Source organism: Cyprinodon variegatus, unplaced genomic scaffold, assembly GCF_000732505.1.
Source record: "Cyprinodon variegatus isolate N-32 unplaced genomic scaffold, C_variegatus-1.0 Scaffold399, whole genome shotgun sequence".
Taxonomy (NCBI): domain Eukaryota; kingdom Metazoa; phylum Chordata; class Actinopteri; order Cyprinodontiformes; family Cyprinodontidae; genus Cyprinodon; species Cyprinodon variegatus.
The window spans coordinates 689,119-706,640 of NW_015150852.1; the positions used below are offsets into that span (position 1 = coordinate 689,119).

Genomic DNA, 17,522 nt, shown 5'->3' on the forward strand with positions numbered 1-17,522 from the left:
CACAAGGAAAATTTTTAGGTGAGTGAAGCTAAGAATTTTCTAATCTCAAAAAACAAGCATGGTGGTTGTGGTATCATGCTGGGGGCCCGTTCAGCTGTAAGCAGAACTGATTCTTTACACAAAGAATGAGGAAGACAATCCTCCAAACCTTCAGCTTCATCACAAATTAAGAGCTAGAACTTACAATTCGGACACAGCTTGTGTTACAGCAGGATAAAGATCCAAACACATATCAATATGTTCACCTTCATGCTAGCAAAGAAGCTAATGTGAAGCTATTGGACAAAAGCTGCTGGAATTACCCACATTTAACACAACTTTTGAAAAATCCTCTGAATCAATCCTGAACCTCAGAAGCCATTTGAATGAATAAAGCAAAGATCCAAATCCCTTGTTTTGTAGAAAATTGCGTCTTTTATGATCAATTCTACTCAGAAAAAAAACAATATTGTCTAAATCATTAAAAAATCCACAACAATGACATTAATGCAGATGGTTATAAGTGAACTTTTGACCAGAACTGTTCATGTTTATTTATGTTTTAAAACAACCATTTATTTTCCTTATTTACTGTTTACTCGTATAAAAAAAGTCTAGCCTATCAATCATTTGGGGGTCACTTCACAGACCGTATAATAAGAGAAATATATCCCACACAGCTTTATATTGAAGTGTTTTTATATATACATTGTTTTCAGTAGTAAAAAGTGCATCATTATTTGGGTTTCTATTTTCAGCAGCAAAAGTTTTGCCAGTATTTACAGCAGCAGGATGGAGAGTTTTAAAAATGACTTTTAAAAAAAAGTTCATGTTTTGCAGAAACGTATGCCCCTCTGACTTAACCAAATTATAGATTTTGGGAACATAGTTTAAACAGAAAATTGTTGCTTTCGGCACAGGGAGATGCATTGTCTCAGGATTCTTGTTTCTGTATCTGGTAAACAGAAAAACAGTAGTTTGCAAAAACACCAACACTGTTTTTATATCCAGGTAGAAAGGAGGCAGTTTTTCTTTTAGTCTTTTAAAGGAGCTGGAACAGTTGCTCGTTAAAAATACTTTCTTTTTTTCAAGGTAGTTTAAGTGAAGAATTAAATGAAAACTAAACTATGATAAAATACAGTTGCATCTGGAAATAATGTTTCACGTATGTCCTGGATTTTTCTCCTTTTTTCCTATTTGGATTTGTCCTCTTGAAAATCTATAAGTAATTACTAAATAATTTTTCATACAATTCAGTGAATTTTGAAATCGAACAATTGCTCTGCAGCCTAGAAGCTTTTTATGTCTCTATTAATCTTCTGAGTTTATTTTTAGATACCTCTCCAATATTGAAATTGGCTAAATGACATATGGTCGAACTCTAATACTGCAACTCTGGTCCTACCATTTCTTCTATGTCTTATCCTGTTTACTCTTGTTACATAAATGCATTAGAAAACCCCAAAATGATTTAGACATCATTCCCATATTAGGATAAGATTGATCTCCATATTGTGCAGAATCACTGACCCTTTAGATTCCAATAAAATGGTTCCTTGGTGTCAAAGTCTAAAGAGTTTTAATTTAATAATTTTTGCACATTCCTTTAAGGGTTCTAAATTAAAGATATCCTGTGTATCAAAGTGTGTCAGCAGCAAATATTTGATAACAAGCATGATTCCTGTGCTCTGCCAGGCATTTGATTGCATGGAACAATCTGAAGGGATATTCTCCATCAGAAATTGTATTGTTCCAGTTTTTTTCAGCATGTTTCCCAATTTTTGAAAAAAAAAAAAGCCCTGAAAAGAAACATTAAGAATAAATTATTTGATCTCGAAAATGCAAAAATAATGTCTACAAGCTCATATAGGTTGAAAGCCTCCAACTAAAAATTGTACAAATGAATACAAAGTTTAGCTTTCTTTCTATTGTGTTAAAGAAAAGAAGAGAAAAGGTCTTATTTCATCACCTGCTAACTGCAAAGGCCATACATCCATCTAAAAGGAAAACAATCAGTAGTTTAAAAAGTTGAAGCATGGCAGTGAAAGGTTTCAGTCCTCCCCCTTCAGCTTCTGTGTGACACATTTGATGCGGATATTTTCTCTGAGGTTGCGGAGGCGCGCGCTGCGACTCGTGATTTCCTCCACATAGGATTTGGGGAACCAGCCCCGCTCCCCATCTGACAGCCTGATGCCCTCCACCCATCCTGCAGAAATAATTTTGACAACACCATTAAAGCACATGATATGTTTTGATTTAAACCACCACAGTCTCTACTTGGCTGTATGTTTGAGTCTTCTTTCTTTGCTTGTAAATTAAAATCAACCCCAGTTTAAAAACGTTTTTCTTCGTCTTTCCATCAAATTTTCCCAATATTTTGCATGTAGACTAAAACGTTAAATTTAACTGATTTTTCTTTTTTGACCAGAGAAACAATAAATTAAAGTACTAATAAGGTGCTCACACATGTAAAGAAATGCTTTTTTAGATTCAAAGGTGAAAAAAAAATTTGAAAAAAATGTATCTTTTTTCTTCATTTCCAATTTGCTACTATTTTCTGGTTAATGAAGAAATCATAAACAAGTTTTTATGGTTGTTTATTGCAATGCAAAAAAAATTAAGTCGAGTATTAAATGTCTTAAATCGGTCCTCCTGACTCTTACCATCACTTGTAATAGTTTTAGCATGAAGAATGTCAGCTTTTTCCAGAGTTAACTCATCGTGCTCTTGGGCCTGGTAGCTTTTAATGCACTGAACCTGGGATATATCTGCAAAATAACACAGAAAAAATGATTTAAAGGTATATCTTCATATAATGCGCACACTCAGATCTCTGCTTACCATCATTTTCACTGGCCTGCTCAATGTCTTCAAACGGATCAGATGGAAACATTGCTGTGATCCATCTCTGCTTGCTACTCCTTGCCAGACAGAAGCAGCAACAGCAGTTAGCTTTTAGCAGCTCTGAAGGAAGATGATGCTAGAGAGTTTTTTTTTTTTTTGTCTTACTCTGTGTGAGATTTAAGTAGGATCTGATGTTTGAGCTGCTGGCCTTCACAGAGCTGCAGATGGAAGATAAAGCCGGAGATGCCTTGCAGCTTCTGGCTGAGATCCTTCACTTTCAGCTCTCCAATCTTAGCATGCACAAATACCATGAACTTCCAGGTACTGTAACAACATCAACAAAAAGGTTTTAGCAATCATTAAACAAAATATAATACAGATATGTAATAAGACTTAAAACTGGTTAACAACTTTTTGTCAAAATAGTTTGAAAAGTTCATGATCTTATTTTGCACAATAACCCTTTAAAGCCAATTGTATCATATTTGATACATGAGTTTTTGAGACCTATACATCATTAGTGTTATATTTTTGTTCTTGACAACCCTGACGTACACAATAAGATGCATGTAGTGAACAGAAAACCTTTAAAAGATTATAGAGAAATGCCTTATGTATCAAATTTGATGTAAATAAATGATCTACGGTAATTTAACTTATACAACAATTCTTTTTTGATGTCATTTATCAGAAAGTTCAAGGACAACCCTAATTTAAAGAAAATGGAATTCTGTCAATTATTTCATGGTCCAGGCTTTAAAGGGTTAAGCATAAAATCCAAACTATTGTGTGAAACCAACAGTGTATAATTCCCTCTATCATAATTCACATTATTATTGTTTTTCAGTGTTGGAGAATTTACCAGTTTTATAAAGATTTTAGAGATTACTCCAAGCCAACAATTAAAAAGACTAAAAAGATTAAAAAGAAATGAAATTTGATCAGATTTTTGTTCCCAGTCGGAGCTTTAAGTCCACATCTTTTAATCCTGATATGAATAGGTTTTATTTCTATTTCCCTGTATCCTAATGTTCTTTTTATTTAAACCAGGGGTAAGCAATAAAAAATCAGCAGGGTCCAAATAAAGAAAATCAACAACCAGTAAAGGTCCGGAGACATTTTTTATTACAATCTGTTACTCTAAGGAACAAGTTAATTAAGAATTTAACACTGAAATAAAATGAGGTGTTTATTCATCCATGTTATACATTGATTTTTTTAATAAATACATATATATAAAAAAGAACACGTTTTATACTCCATTTTATAATGGGGGGGGGGGGTGTCTTTTGAAGTTGAGAACAAAAATCTGGTATATAGACAATTTCATGATTCACATATTTTATAAAACACCTGAACTGAAAACCTGAATTTTTTTTTTTTTTTTTTTTTTTTTTTCTGGCTTAATGAGAGCAGTGGGCTTTATGCTGCCCTGCAAGGCTTTAAACCTGGGTTTGAATGGAGACAAAGCCATTCTCAAGAACATATCAAGGTGCTCATTTTGAGCCTGGATCAATATATATTTTTGATTCTGTTCATGGTGGAGAGTCCTGCTTCAAAGCAGTACACAGCTCATTGGCTAATTTGTATCAGGTTTTATGTCCAGCTATGGTGGTTAAACATTTTGAAGTTGAGAATCTGGTTCCATTTTAATTTTTTTAACTTCATGTTTTATTTTCTGTACTAAGTTCCCATCTTGTTCCTGACATCTTTACGTTACCTTAATTTTATAATTTTATTTGTTGTTTTTCTTTGTTTAATCCTAATTATGGCTTCCAGCTGTTTTTATCCAGTTGGTATTTTTGACTGCTCTGGATAACATAAGATAATATTTTTCTTTTAACTAAATAATAACAGTTAGGAATAAATGTTTTAATATCATTAAATTCAGGTTAATTCATAAATACTTCATTAATTCCAAAGGGAAATTTAATTCATTCATATGGTTTTCTTAATCATTTATTGTATGTGTTGATAGCTGCAGGCAGAAAGGATCTACTGTATTGATCTGTCTTGCACAGATCAATGTGTAGAAGCCACTTACTGCAGACACTCTTCTTTAAAAATAATTGGAAGAGGATGCTCTCTTTTTTCACTTTATGTAGCAGTGTTCCTTGTGAAATAATCTCTGGAGGTTCAAAGGGAGTTCCTACAAAAGCACCAACCTTCTTTTTTAGCTTGTTGAGCTTTTTTAAGTCATTTGCTTAAATACTGTTACCCCAACAGACGATGGCAGAAGAGATCACACTCTCCACATTGGACTAAAAGAAGATATGTAGCATCTTGTTGCAAACACCGAAGGACTTAAGCTTCCTTTAGGAAGTGCAATCTAATCTGTTCCTTCCTTGTGATGCTTCACAGATTCGTCTCCAGTTGAATTTGTTGTTCAAGTGGACACCAAGGTATTTATGCTGCTTAAACATCTCCACTTCTTCTCCCATGATGTGAACAGGATTCAACTCGTTCCTGTTTCTGCTGAAATCTACAATCATCTCCCTTGGTTTGTTTACATTCAGGATCAGATGATTGTTTTCACACCATTCCACTAAGCGGTTCACCAGCTCCTTGTTCTCAACTTCTTGTTCATCTTTGATCCGCCCAATGACTGCAGAGTCATCTGAGTATTTCTGTAGATGACAGAACTCTGTCTGGTACTGGAAGTCAGATGTGTACAGAGTAAAGACTGATTTATACTCAGAAACCAGGTTGTCTGTGTGTGTGTAGCAGTGAAAGCAAATGTGCCTTCTGCACACTGGTGCACCTCTCTAAAACTGTAGGTGACCGCAGACAGTGCTGCAGACAGCAGGCCTCTGATTGGTCAAATCTACATCCGCTCTACACTATGCGTATTTCCTGTTAATACCTTACCGGCTTGTTTTGTTTGTATGACCGCCATTGTGGAAAGCGACTTGTGAAGTTGGACCAGCTAGAACAGTGAGGTGCGCAGGAAAGATGGGACCCTTTTTCCACTAGTTTCCCTGCTCTTTTTCACCCTCATGTCCCTCCGTTGTCACACAACCTTGCCCCCAGTTCCTCACCGTTTCTGCCATATCTAGACCCACAGTTCGTCATTGTCCCTCTAGCGCTGTGGAGTGGAATAACATAGCGCCTACCATGCTTCAATACTGGGCTTAAATCAAAAATATCTGCAAAAAGATCACTGCAACACACTGCTGCAGGAGTATAACCAGCCCTTATGAAGAACTGGAGAGAGTACCGTCCCCTGTGGTCCCCTGTGCTGCTGACTACCTGATTAGACACCTGACCCTTCAGTCTAGCAAACTGTGGTCTGTTTGTCTTTGTCTCTGGTTGTCTTTGATCCAGGTGAGTATTGATGAGTCTGCACAGTCCTATGGAGTTTCTCACAAAGAAAGTATAGTTAATTTGTATTAAATGCACTGCAGAAATCGAAGAACATGGTCCTCACGGTGCTGTTTACCTTGTCTAAATGACTGTGGATTTGTTAAAGCAGTTGTATTATGGCATCTTTAACTCCAATTCCATGGTGATAAACAAACTGCAGGGGGTCCTGATAGATGTGTGTTTGTTTTCTGAGGGGAACCAACAGAAGTCTCTCTAGGACCATCATGATGTAGAATGTGAGAACAACAGGTCTAAAGTCACTGAGGATTGTTGGCTGAGTTTTCTTTGACTCCGGAACAAGGCAGGATGTCTTCAACATTAATGGAACTGTCTCCTGGGTCGGACTAAGCTTGAAGAGGTGCTGTAGAAGCCAACAGAGCTGCTCTGCACAGGACTTCAGGCTTCTGGGGTTGAAACCATCAGGACCTGGTGACTTAGTTGCCTCTTCACTTGACTTTTAGAGACAGAAAGGTGAAAGGTGGAGGTAGCTGCACCATCTTCTTATTTGGCAGATGTACTTCATATTGAACCCACCCAGATAATGTTGCTTAGGGGCCTATTGTTGTGTCGTTATACCATTGGTCATATTGATATGGACTAAATAAATCGGATATTATTGGGAACTTTGAGCCTCAAAAAAGTCCTTCAGTATTGAAAAATATAGAATGTTTTGAGTCTTTGTCTTAGCATTGATAAAGAGTTAGAAACTGCACCGTATTTTGATTAATATCCATGCAGTAAATCTACAAGTTTAGCCATTCTATGGGCAAACGTCTGTTCACCTCTCTTAGCTTTTACAATCTGAAGAAACAACAGAAAAAATAATCTGTTTAGAAGAAATATTTCTTATGAGGCCTTACAATTTGAGGTCTAATACCACAGAGCGCTATAACTCACTCCTTCCTCCTGGACAGCAGCAGACAGTCGTTAAACAAGTGGAGGTACACAGGCTTGGTTGGCAGCTTGAGTTTTGATCCTGAAATGCTCATCGTCTGAGTGTCCACTTCCAGGAGTTCACCATGTTTAACTAACCAGCGGGACTGGGATATGAGAGGAAATATCTGTGGAGAAAAAATAGGACAAATTACAGATTTAGACTTGGATGAAGAAAATCAAACCTGCTAAAAGCAAAATCCTAAAGCAACTAACTTTGCCCTCAAAGTGGATTTTCTTGTTTAGGTGAATAAGTTCCTCCATCCTCTTCATCGACTGAACGCTGGAATTACAATCTCTGATGATCTAAGAATGCAAACACCAACACTGTTATTACTGTTAAGCCTCACTGGTAATAATACTGGTATTTCAGCCATTATAGGTGATGATCACCACCTTTTTTAGCTCATTGAAAGCCTTTGTGGCTGTGTCCTCATCTCGGGAGCCTGGTGTTGTCCTCTTTAGGATGTTCTGAAAAATAAATATGTTTTTTTTTAAGGTGGGCCAAAAGGTAAACTGTATTTTCCCAGCTCTCATCAAAAACTTAACAGGTGCAATTATTACCCCATCTACAGGCATATTTTAAACATGGGCATGAACCCTTACTATGAATGCTCAACATCATACCTCCACCAGCATTTTGAGGCGTGTGATCCTCTGAAATGGGAGGATAAGAAAAGAGGTCAGAGGAAGCCTTTGACAGATGGGGTCCTCCTCCAGGCGAGCCAGGATGCCAGGGAAACGAGGGTTTTCCTGCCTGAGGGGACATTTAAAATCAAAAACCTGTATGACTATTTGGTTAATCAAAATTCCAGGTGTTTTTACTAGCCCAGACAAGAGAAATAACACGAGCAGAATCTAAGTTATGTTGGACTAAGCAAAACAATGGTATATTTTGCAATGTATTTTAGATTTAGACAAAAACACTTTATGCTGAACACAGGGGCTCTTGAGGAGTCTTTAAATTTCTAAAAGCATTTGCTTGCCTTGATTGGTTTTAAACCAGCAATCAGGGATAACCTGTTTTTTGATAATCTGTATACTTCGTTATTCAAGGAGTTATAGTTTAAATCACAAGAAACACCAATGAATGCTCCGAAGAGTCTATAAGACACAGAATGTAACTAGTTTGCTACAAAACAGCATCTAGATTAACAATAAATTCACACCCCTCGATCCTTTACATATGTCACTTCCCAGCCACCAACATCAGTATATTTTATTGGGATTTTAGGTGAAAAACCAACAATAGAATGAGCAACCACAAAACAGGCTTAAATCGGAGGCAATTGGTATTCCCCTCAGTTTTTTACTGAGTTTTGACACCTATCCAGGAAGACAAATACTCTTACAGTTGATGAAAGACTGAGAAAAAGTCAGTTGCCTCTGATTTTGGTCTACTTTGCTGTCCCCATAACTCAGCACGAATAAAACAAGGGTTTAGGTTTTGGGGACAAAGCAAATGTGCAAAACAATTTACTCTGGCTGGTTCAGGATAAAACTTCACTTTTTGTTCTAAAGAACAAAAAGTGACTAATGTTGAAAATCAACATAAGTCAGCCCAGAAACACCATCTGAGCCATGAAGCATGGCATTAGAGCATTATTCCATGGGAAAATACTCATCTCTGCAGAGAGATGCAAGTCGGTCAGAGTTCATGGGCGTAATTGAAAACAAATAAATGCCACACTTTTTCAGTTTGAAAATGTGAATCAGCCACCCTTTTTCTTACTCTAAACAATTGTGTTACTGTATTTAAGTGGCCAAACTTTTGGATTTGTGCCTCCACACTAAAGCAACTAAGAGATATGAATATGAAAAAAACTCTTGGCAAAGATTGCAGCAACGTTGTGGGTTCATGTCGGAACAGACTCACTGAACATGCACCAAAAAACAATTACTTACAGCAAACGCTGGTATGTTTGCTCCTGATATGCCTGGTTGGTTACGTAAGGCAAATAGACTCTTCGCAGGGCCGGGCAGTGATCCAGGACTATGTCACACACATCAAAACGGAGAATGTCTTTCTCCAGCCTGTGCTCCAGGTCCTGAAGGAACCTACAGACAGTGATGGGGTAGAAAACACTCTCATAGAGCGACATATCTCTGCTTAAGGTGTAAAAACGCAGAGTCTGAATGCAGTGGAGTCAATCAGCTGTAGATCTCTTCACCTCTCACTGACATCTTTGACTTCAGGCAGCTTGGAGAAGAGCCACTGCTTCTCCTTAGCGCCAAGGCACTCAGCAAGCTCCTGAGACAGCATGAAGTGGTCTACAGCGATTGTCAGGCTACGAATGTATGACGCCTCAGATGTTACCAGCTCAAACTTTGCCTAAAGGGGAAAAACAGACAGTTTTAAAGAAACCAAACAAAGAATAAGCTTTAATCCAAAGGAAAGCAAGCTTGAACTTCTGTCACCTCCTGTAGTTTTCTTTCTTCGTTACTGAAGGTGTCTAACTGACCGCTGGTTCGCACGTCAGGTATATCCTGCCACAGTGCAAATGCAGAGCCTCGAGAAGAGCGAAAAGAGCTGGATGGAGAGAGATTTGATGGAGAGGGAGTTCCATCTGATCCTTCATCTCTAAGCCCCTCCTCATCTGTTCCTGGATCCTTCCCTTGCTGCCTCTGGATCTCTCGGTTGATGGCAACATCGCTGTACTCCTGGTAAAGGATTGCTGCAAAAACAAGACGTTGATGGAATATGTCGGTACAGTAAGGAAAGGCAGAAAAAATGAGAAAGGAACAATATGTAAGAAAAGATCCTAAAATTTAGGTAAACTCACAGCTTGGCAAAAAACGTGAAAGGCGATTTGAGGTGGGTAAGAGTGATGATGTGCTTAAATCTTCTTCGATGGATTTCTTTCGCATTCTGTGAAACCACAACAACAGATTTTATTTAAATCCAAAGATGTCTTTGAAAGATGTATTCTCATATTGGTTTCTTATAACCCAAGTTTAGTGCTCCACCGATGTAAAGGCATCCCATTGTCACAACTGGGCAGGGGAGGTCCAGTTCCAACAGGACTGCAGATACCGCTATCACTGGAGCCGCCTGAGCTGCGCAGTCTGGAGTTAGACTTATCTATAATAAAAAGGAAAGAAAATAACAATTAATTTGCGGGGCTGCACAGTGGTGCAGTGTGTAGCACTGTTGCGTTGCGGCAAGAAGGTTCCGGGATTGATATCTGGCCCAGAGTCTTTCTGCATGGAGTTTGCATGTAATCCCTGTGCATGCATGGGTTCACTGACCTCCTCCCACAGTCCAAAAAGATGACTGTTAAGATAATTGGCTTTCTAAATTGTGCTTAAGTGTGAGTGATTGGTTGCATGGTTGAGCATCTCTGTGTTACCCCACCTTTCGCCCATAGACTGCAGAGGTAGACGCTGGCCCCACCGCGATCCTAATGGAATAATGGGAAAAAGATGGATGGATGGTTGCTAAACATGCATAAAAATCTCTGAGATTTTGGTTATTTGGAGAGGAGGGCATCTTGAACAGACCCTAGATCTGCTGGAACCGCCTTCCTGTTAAAAGAGAGTTATTATAGTACTGTAATGCACCTTTGCAGAATGTCTTCTTCCTCTCTCCACTTTTCCAGTTTGATCACTTTCAGATAAAAGCCTCTATTCCAAATAAACAAGTTATTCCTGTCCACGGTTGCCACACTCTTGCTCACGGCGAAGGATTGATGATTATCATCTTTTTACCAAAAAGCATCAAAATGATTATATATTTGATTAAGATTAAGATTTTACCACACTGTTTATGACTCAGTGTGGTTCTAACTGGATTGGTTGAAATATTTAGCATCTTTTTAAACTGAATTCAGACTATACAGGATTCGGACAAGTTTGATGTGTATCTACTACCAAGTAGTTTTTGGTTATTTCATCAGTTTTATTGCTTTTTTTTTCTACTAGTAAAAAAAAATAATTGAAGCTTTTTTCTCTCACAGCAAATCTTTTACCTCACAACACCTTCTAGCTAATTGGATTTTTGGTGAATTTTTGTTTTTTATACTCAGTAATGCCTAGTTAACATAGCAAGCTTTTAAAAGCTTTCGATTTTTGTCATTTTCTAAATCTAAGAGATCTTAGATATGATGTTATATGATGTTAAACTGTTGTAGATATAACAGGTTCCTTCTGGCTCTGTGAAAAGCCTCAAAGCAAGCACATGACACTGAATGCAAACACATTTCAGTTAAACAAAACTGTGAGAATATATACATGGCCAATGAGGAGCACTGGAAGTGTTAGTTTTTGTTTCTGTTATGATTTTCTTTTCATATTCAGTTTTACTTTACTTCTTGTCTTCTAGTGTTAGTGGTTTTATCCTTATTTTGCTGTGTTCTCTGGTTTATTCTTAGTTACTGTTTCAGTCTTGCCACTGTTTTGTTTTTCTTTTGAGTTTTCAGTTTTACTTTGATCCATGTTTTATTTAGTGGTCTAGCTCTTATTTTGTTGTGTTTTCTGGTTATTTTCAGTTTCTCTTGTGTTCTCCTTTTTCCCCTAGCTATTTTCCTCTCCTGCCCTGTGCTCAACTGTTTCCAATCTACTCACTAGTCTTCTCTTTGTCTCAGTCTCCTTTAAATGCTCTCCCTCTTCAGTTCTTGTTTGCTGGGTCCTCGTCAATCCTACTCCAACTTGTCTCTCTGAGCCTTCCTCCTGTTTACAGTAATTCCCCTCATGTCTCCATGGTTTCTGGTTCGTTTTTACTTATTTTCATGTTTTGAATTTTGAATTTTTTGGACTTCTGGTTTCGTGTTTGTTTTGGACTTTATTTACATTTTGGTTTTTGGATTCCCGGTTGCCTGTTTCTTTTTGCACTTTGTTAGTTTCTTATTTGGATTTTAGGATAACCTGCCTCTGTTTACAGAAACTCATCATTAAATCAACTATAAATTCACCTCTGCCTTCCCACCTCTGCTTTTGGGTCCTCTATCTACAAACAAATCATGACAGGAAGAAGAAATCAAGATATGTGTGAAGTTATTTTACCAGAGAAAAATATAACAAAACGAAGCAATGCTGGCAGAAGGATTGAAAAGGGAGTGGAGCCGCTCTAACGGCTCTAACGGCTCTAACTGGTGAGTTTATTTTATTAATTTTTTTTGTTTTTCCATGGAAAGTGCTTTCTGATCGGATACGTGTCATCATATTCAACAGGTTGGGTCCTCAGAGAAAGTCACACATGGTACGATATCTAACGTGTTGGTTAGACCCAATTATATGATGAAGTGGTCCCAACATCCATCCAAGTGGACCAGAGGACTCTTAAAATCAAAGCAGGATTATCACATAAGATAAACTTAGGAGCCATTACAGCAATTGTGGCGAAATAAGGGATGACGTCCAGTCTGATTACTGATTTCATTCACCTGCTTATTTCCGCCCAGTTTTCATTGACACTCATCAGATCCACTTGCTTCACCCTCTATTTAACCAACATTCAGAGCAGCCATCAGGAGTCAGTCGAGTAGAGTCGTTGGTGAGAAGTTTTATAGCATTACAGTGTTCTGATTGTCAGATCCTGACCCGTTCTGCCTCTGGACCTCTTTTTTGTTAAATCTGTCTTTCTGCCTTCTATACTGGGTCTTTGGTTCTGAGCCTGACATATGTTTGCTTCATTTATTTCATCCTTTTTTGGTGTTAAACTTGTCAGATTCACAAACTAGAGATAGTGAAGGCATTATGACAGGAAAATTACTGAAACACCCATCATACTTGTTTATGTATATCCACAAACATGTGTTGATAGACCTTAGAAAGATCAGAAATAAAAGCATTGATCATAGAACTGTTTAGGTGCTACTTTGATTCATGAGTTTTTAAAGAAAACCTTTACAAAAGTTTTCCTTGTGACCCCTGTCATGCTGCAACCTAGACTGGACCATTAGAATACCACTGTTGTAAAGTTTTCAACATTAACAAAGTTTTCAAACTCCTACTGTAACTGATGTGCATTCTCTGTAAATTTGACTTACCCCTATTTTACTAAACTTGGCGTGATAAGATTGCTCCAAGCTTTTTTTCCCCCTATCACTTAAACTTTTTCTTTCTGGTTGTTAAAAACTTGGCCACAACGTACAGACATGTTGATATACAGTGAGCAGGTAGAACATCTGAAGAGTGCGAAGGACCAGAGAAAAAGTTTAACATCCTATTTCAGCTCCAGATCTACTTAAAATACTATAAGAAAGCTTGGAGTATTAAAGGAGAGTATAAAAGTCTAAGAGTGTATCATAGCAGTACATCTTGGTTAAAGAAGTGCTACAAAGATTAGGGTAGTGTTTTCCACTCACAGTCAGAATTTGGGCTGAGGATGTTGGAGCTCTGCCTGTCTCTGGAAGACACCCGAGCAGACAGAGACTTCCCCAGCTTTAAGGTGAAAGAGTTCTTCCTTTGGGAGAGTTGTAGCCTTGATATCAGCTCTGAAGCCGAGAAACGACGGCGTTCTTGGTCAGTTTGTCGACCGCGTGGCAAAAAGCTCACTCCCGGGTGAAGCGATGTCTCCACAATACCACCTTCCTCCTCCTCCTCTGCTCCTGGTTCTGAGTCCTCTATTATCTGCAAGGGTTCTGAATGGATGCTGAAAATATCTTCTTGACTGATGTTTGGGAGATCTGGTACACTGTCCATGGATGGAGGGTTTGAACCAGCCTCCAGGGAAGATAATCCACTGAGGTCTTCCTCTAGAAAAGATGCAAAAGGTCCAGGGAAGATGTAATCCGGCTCCAGAATGGGGCTGCCAAGTGATTCATCGCTCAGGGTGTCTGAAGAATAAACCTGCACCTTTCGCCCTGAGGACAAGAAAACAGCCCTTTCAGCCTAAACAAAAACATGTTAAAGAGTTTCTAAAGTCTGATTGTTCTGTTAACTCACGGATAGACTTCTGTTTTAAAGATCCCTGTGACGTCCTCCTCTGTGGCTGGCAGGTGTCCAAACCTTGAAAATCTGTACATTCTGGAGAGGAAGAGGAGTAAGGTACCTGAGAATCCAGTGAGTCTCTGTTTGAGTACAGGGAGGACAGGGGCAGAGACAGAGGGAGGCTAAGAGCTGCATGGAGAGGTCGGCAAACTGTTGTTATGGCCCGCGGCTTCTCACTTTGGTCCTGTAGAGATGTACTCGTGCCATTCTGCCGAACAACCTCAACCTCATTCTCACCATGTGATGGAGAGTTTACATTCAATCTTTGTTCATTGTCTGTGTTGTGGCTGCCTTTTTGCACGTCATTCAGTTCATTTAGAGTTTGTCTCAACCTATTAAATGATTGAGAGTGTAAGTCTGAAACGCTGCTCTGCCTTTGACAGCCAAGATTGTTTAATTTAGAAGGTGCTGGTTGTTGTAGCTCAATGAATGCCAGCGTTTCCTCCTGGCACACAGCCACATGCTTGTGATGGATGGGATGGAGGAGAGGCCGACCCTCCCTGGACTCGCTGGAACCTTGAGACTCTGCTGAGCTTGGGATCCACATGCTGGGGCTCTCTCCTCGGCAGCGAAAAGCGTGAAGGTGGGGATGGAAGTTAGGAAAATGTGAGAATCCATACCCAGGGAGCATGGCTAGATGGCCACATGGAAGCTGTAGTAACAGAGATTATAAACAAAACACTGTTAATTTAAAGGCATGTATTAGGGATGCAAAGGTTAATCAGTGTGGGACGATCACAAAGGTTTAATGCAGCCTCTTTGAGTTTTAAATGTTGTTTTCATTAAATAGTTGTTTCTATTTTATCTTCTGAAACCATCTCTTCTCTTTGCATATTAAACCTTAGCTTGCAGGCATAAAATTTAAATAACTCCAAATTTTTCCCAGTTTTTAGATTCTTGATCAGGAGTGATGAGGAACCTATAACCACAGTCATCTAGGGTTCCTTTGATAGAAAATCTTAAACCAATCTGAGTTCATGATTTGAGTGAATTGGCTCTGAAAGTGCCTTGAGATGACATTTTTTGTGAATTGCTGCTATGTATAAATAAACTGAAGTGAGTAAGGTTTAGCTTGGTGCATTCCAAAAAGCATAATACTAAAACCAACTCATGATGCACACATTCCAGGAGTATAACTGTGGAGTAGTGCTGGACATCTAATAGTCAAGGCTGTTCTTCACTGATAGACACACATACTGACGTCTGGTCTGGTGTGTCTCCTGAGCCGGGCCTTCCTGCTCTAATTAAAGACTTCTTTCCACATGGCATCCAACCCCTGTACTTAAGATCTTTAAACACAGTGACACGCCAGCCTCAAACAGAACGCCACAGTGGTAGGACCAACAGAAAAAATACAGCACATCCTCCACACTCTCACCTTTCACTTACACCAAGCACTCACTCAGGCTGTCAATCTAATTAATAGCAGGTATCTTTGCCAAATTTGATATTTACAGTTAACATCTGTTCAGAGCAAGATATGGGTCAAAAAGGTAGGTCACGTGACAAGTGTGTTGAAACACACACCAGAGGAGCTCTCTTGCTTTTTATGCCTCTGCTTCCTGAGCTGCTAATCCTTGAGTTCTGCTTTAAACACCTGTTACAGGAACTCTGACGTGCAGCATCTGTGCACAAGGGAAAGCAAAGATTCTTGCATTTGGTCATTGATGTGCAGCTATTGTTATAAGATTAAGGTAACAATACCTAATTCTTTCATTTTTAAGCAGGGAGTACTTTTTCTTTTGCCATCTCTCAGGCTCTTGGGCATGGAGTTGTGAGGAAAGCAGGGCTAAAAGAAAGTCTGGGAAAAGTATTATTTTAACTCAGGGTGCATAGTTTGGGTTACTTTAATCACCAACACCCTACACCTATGTAAGAGAAGATAATAAGTCCAGAAAAAAGGGAAAAAAGAGAGAAAGATAAGGAAACAAAAACATAAAATCCTTAAAACACACATGAATACATCATGGATTGTTAGTTAGTTTATTATTTTTTTCTTGGCTTGTGTTTTCTTGTGTTTTTTTATGTTTGATATCTGTGCATGCATTTGTTTACTTCTTCTGTATTTCTGTTCAGCCTTCTGTATATTTATTTGTCTCCATTTCATAACATTCAATCCAATCTGTCTCATTTAGTCCACCTGTCCTTGCCTATCAGGCTAATGACGCTCACCTGTTTAACCTGCTATTTAACCTCCTAATTCCTCTTTGTTCTCCCCTGGATTCTTTTCTTTCGGTGCATGCTTGAGATTTCTCTGTTATTCTGACCGCTTTGCATGTCCTGTTTTTATAGTGCCCTACGGTAAGTTTTTGCCTTTTCATTAAAGCCTTATATTTATCATTCCTCTTAGAGAGCCTGCACTTGGATCCAGGTCAAAGACAGAACTTTACAACAAAAGTATTTAAATCCACACAAAGACAAACAAAATTAATTATGATAAATGAAATCTACAAACACATACGTTCAATAGAGCATATTTACTTGAGTAATTAATGCTGCAAGAGCAATTTGAACAAATTCCATTTTTCCTATGAGGAACTTAAGTTATGGGGAACATAAGTTTAGCTTTGATTGTAAGAGTTCTGCAGAATAAGTTTGAAGACAAACGTTGCATACCTTTGATGGGAGGAGTCTCAATATTTCCCCCTCAAAGGCAAAAACCTGGTGACTTCTCTGTGTTAGCTGCAAGCTCAGCTCAGGCATAGCATAAAGATATATGTGCCTTAACAAAGGTGTATAGTAACTCAACTACATTTTATTTTTTTATAGTATTGATTGTTTTTATTAACAAGTTTTTTTTAATTCAGACTTTTACTTCTATTTCTATACATAAGACAATAAAAATTTGATTGAGAATGTTTAATTTATTTCTTTAAATAAAAAAATTGAGATATCTAAAATTTGATAACTAAAAATTTAAATATGACTGAAATTTATTTTGAAAGGACTTGTTTTTGTGGAATCAACAAGCATTTTACAGGATGCCTCTGTAAAAACAAAAATATTGATTTTATTTTATTTGCTTTCAGGGGTGAGAAATGTCTTTATTCTACTACATTTTATACTAAATGTTTTCATAGATTCTGTAAACCCAAGTTACTGCCTGTAAATTATTTTGACACAATGAAATGAAGTATTTTTTCCCTATAAGACAGAATGGACACACTTGTTGTGTTTTTTACTCTCTTAAGCTTTTTAGGCAGTGACACATTTGTGGATGCATGTCATTATGTATGATGGCTTTTGTGTTATTCTGGGTTCTTATGGACAGTGTTGTTTGAATACCATGCTTCTTAGGGCTAAGTGAAATAAAGGACCAACAAAAAAGCAGGTTGTCTTGCTTTTTTAATGTACAAAAATACTTTGTACTTTCACTTTGCCAAATATTGTGAACAGATTTCTGACTTTTACTGAAGTTGTTTTTTAACCAGTGATTTTCACACTGTGGTTTTAACCATTATAGGAAGACAGTG

At 38.0% G+C, this 17,522-nt stretch overlaps 1 protein-coding gene across 2 annotated transcripts in view; it reads right to left on the reverse strand.

Moving 5' to 3' along the window:
• Positions 1-374: 374 nt before the first annotated feature.
• LOC107092907 (rho guanine nucleotide exchange factor 19-like) overlaps positions 375-17,522 on the reverse strand; it is a 33,979-nt gene continuing 16,831 nt past the window's right edge. Inside the window, exons 2-16 of one of the 2 annotated variants that reach the window (XM_015387615.1) lie at positions 14,005-14,701; positions 13,425-13,922; positions 10,087-10,201; positions 9,903-9,988; positions 9,538-9,794; positions 9,291-9,451; positions 9,025-9,177; positions 7,747-7,876; positions 7,516-7,590; positions 7,336-7,425; positions 7,084-7,247; positions 2,989-3,147; positions 2,821-2,900; positions 2,643-2,747; positions 375-2,185 (exon numbers count right to left, since the gene is read on the reverse strand). In XM_015387615.1, coding sequence (XP_015243101.1) covers positions 2,031-2,185; positions 2,643-2,747; positions 2,821-2,900; positions 2,989-3,147; positions 7,084-7,247; positions 7,336-7,425; positions 7,516-7,590; positions 7,747-7,876; positions 9,025-9,177; positions 9,291-9,451; positions 9,538-9,794; positions 9,903-9,988; positions 10,087-10,201; positions 13,425-13,922; positions 14,005-14,680 — 2,904 coding nt within the window. In that variant the 5' untranslated portion in view covers positions 14,681-14,701 and the 3' untranslated portion in view covers positions 375-2,030. Of the gene's footprint in view, positions 2,186-2,642; positions 2,748-2,820; positions 2,901-2,988; positions 3,148-7,083; positions 7,248-7,335; positions 7,426-7,515; positions 7,591-7,746; positions 7,877-9,024; positions 9,178-9,290; positions 9,452-9,537; positions 9,795-9,902; positions 9,989-10,068; positions 10,202-13,424; positions 13,923-14,004; positions 14,702-17,522 lie in introns of both variants that reach the window. The other variant, XM_015387614.1, reaches the window with a different exon arrangement.